A 1952-nucleotide genomic window follows, 5' to 3' on the forward strand; every position below is an offset into this window, starting at 1 on the left:
GTAGTAAAGGCACCACCAGGACTGCCCGAAGTGTCTGTCTCAGGAGAAATACCACCTAGGTCTTTGTGATCGGTCACAAGAGGAATTGTAGCTTGTATTTGTGCCTCCTTCCATTCCGGTTTAAGCATTTGGTTTAAGCTTTGGCTTCCCACAATATGCTTTTGTGTACCTTGCGTACTCTCATACATATAAGGGACAGAAGAAAATACTTCCCTCCTGCAGTGTTTTCATGATGATAGTACATCACATTGCTTTCCGTCTGTCTTTTATGTCTTCTTTGCTATTACTAAAGATCTTTTCAAAAGAACATAAAATTGACTAATCCCAACAGACTTATCTTCCAAATTCCACATCTCTCTATTTTGTGCTGGTTTTTGATCCAGGACATAGAATATGTGTGCAAATACTCACAGTGAAACGATCGACAGGTTCATTGACTCTATAGTAAATCTCTAGGTACAAGCCAGGATTTCCTCCATAAGGAAATGAAAATCATAAGATCCAGCACAAGACTGATATCTGATGCCCTCAGTAGATCTTGGAAGAAAATAATCGTGTGTCTGTATGATTTCTTAGTTTTCTACGTAAGTGAGGCTCCTTTTTTGTTCTCGACGACATTGTGAGGCAGGGTACCGATCTGATCCGGAATACACTGTGTGTTTCAGGCACCATTGCTGCTTGACAATGCAGTCATCTTCTTCAGCCCGGAAGAGCGGGCCTTATTGAGGGTTGCTCAGAAGAAAGTCTACAGGGACGTGATGATGGAAATCTTGGAAAATCTGGACTTCATAGGTAAAATTAAGATTTGATATGCTTGCAGATCCTTGGAATGCAAAGAAAATGAATGCATGCACATGACGTTTGAACATTGGCAGGAGAATGGGAATACAAGGTTCAATGAAGCCGGCATGGCCACCTGGCTTTTAGCGCTCAGGAAAATGACTTTTTCATGGACGTCTTTGTATCTGAGAGCACCTTTTCTGTGATTCAGTGCATTTACATCTGTCAGTATCCTAAGTGTACACTCTCACTTTTATGGGTCAGAATTTAAGGCCTGGTCTTTATGGCCATGGGGTCTAACACTCATTTATTGCTCCTGTGTTGTTGTTGTTGTTCTGTTGCTGTTTTTGTTTTAGTGTTCTTTCAAATTGGATCCGACTGGCACAGGATGAGACTGCCCCTCCTTCAGCAGCGAAGCAACTAGTGGATTCGAACCACATGCCTTTGGGTTTGCACCTTCTTGCCATTATTCCACCTGGGTTCTCCAGGGCTCTTATGTTGAGAAGCTCTATGAAATCGTTACTATGCTATGGATCTTTTGCATATTGAGAACAAGGCATTTTCATGAACCAGTTTGGGGAAAAGTGCCTTTTTTGCTGGATGTGACAACTTAACAGATCACTGGACACTCTTTTCTGCATCAGCAGGCCAGTCCTGGAGCCATCTTTCTATTTTTCTGTGATGTGTGTCTTCTGTCATGTTATGTGAATCCTCTGTGATATAGTGTGTGTACTGTTCATTGTCATTTGTGTACTGTTCTGTGTGATGCTGTGTGAGCCATCTTTGTAATTATCCACCCAGAGGAAACTCATTTATATCATCATGTCTTTGATTTGTTTCACAAGGGATTGGTAGTGAACAGTTTGCCATGCAGTGTCAAAGTGCTGAAACTCAAAGAGGTGCCAATGGGACTGTTGGTTCAGAGCAGCCACATGACTGTCGCTTTCTTTTATTTATGTGTTGACAAAATTACTGTTGTTATATAACAGGCCTTGAACACGTGAATGACAGAGAAGCATTCCTTGAACACGTGAATGACAGAGAAGCATTATCTCCTGAATGTACTCAGCTGACATTCTTTGAGACTAGAATTCAAGATACTAAAAAGCTGAACAGAAGATTCCAAAAGGCTGCTCGGAATGACAAAGCAAAATACTACAATGAAATGTGCG

The 1952-nt window shown here is 41.4% G+C and overlaps 1 protein-coding gene across 1 annotated transcript in view; it reads left to right on the forward strand.

Moving 5' to 3' along the window:
* Nucleotides 1-665: 665 nt before the first annotated feature.
* LOC102852384 (zinc finger protein 658-like) overlaps nucleotides 666-1952 on the forward strand; it is a gene marked incomplete at its 5' end in the record, with an annotated part of 5347 nt that continues 4060 nt past the window's right edge. The window contains one exon of the mRNA XM_006903412.1: nucleotides 666-792. Within this exon, the coding sequence (XP_006903474.1) occupies nucleotides 666-792 (127 nt within the window). The remainder of the gene's footprint in view (nucleotides 793-1952) is intronic.

Source organism: Elephantulus edwardii, unplaced genomic scaffold (genome assembly GCF_000299155.1).
Source record: "Elephantulus edwardii isolate Elephantulus edwardi_28Jun2011 unplaced genomic scaffold, EleEdw1.0 scaffold00672, whole genome shotgun sequence".
Taxonomy (NCBI): Eukaryota; Metazoa; Chordata; class Mammalia; order Macroscelidea; family Macroscelididae; genus Elephantulus; species Elephantulus edwardii.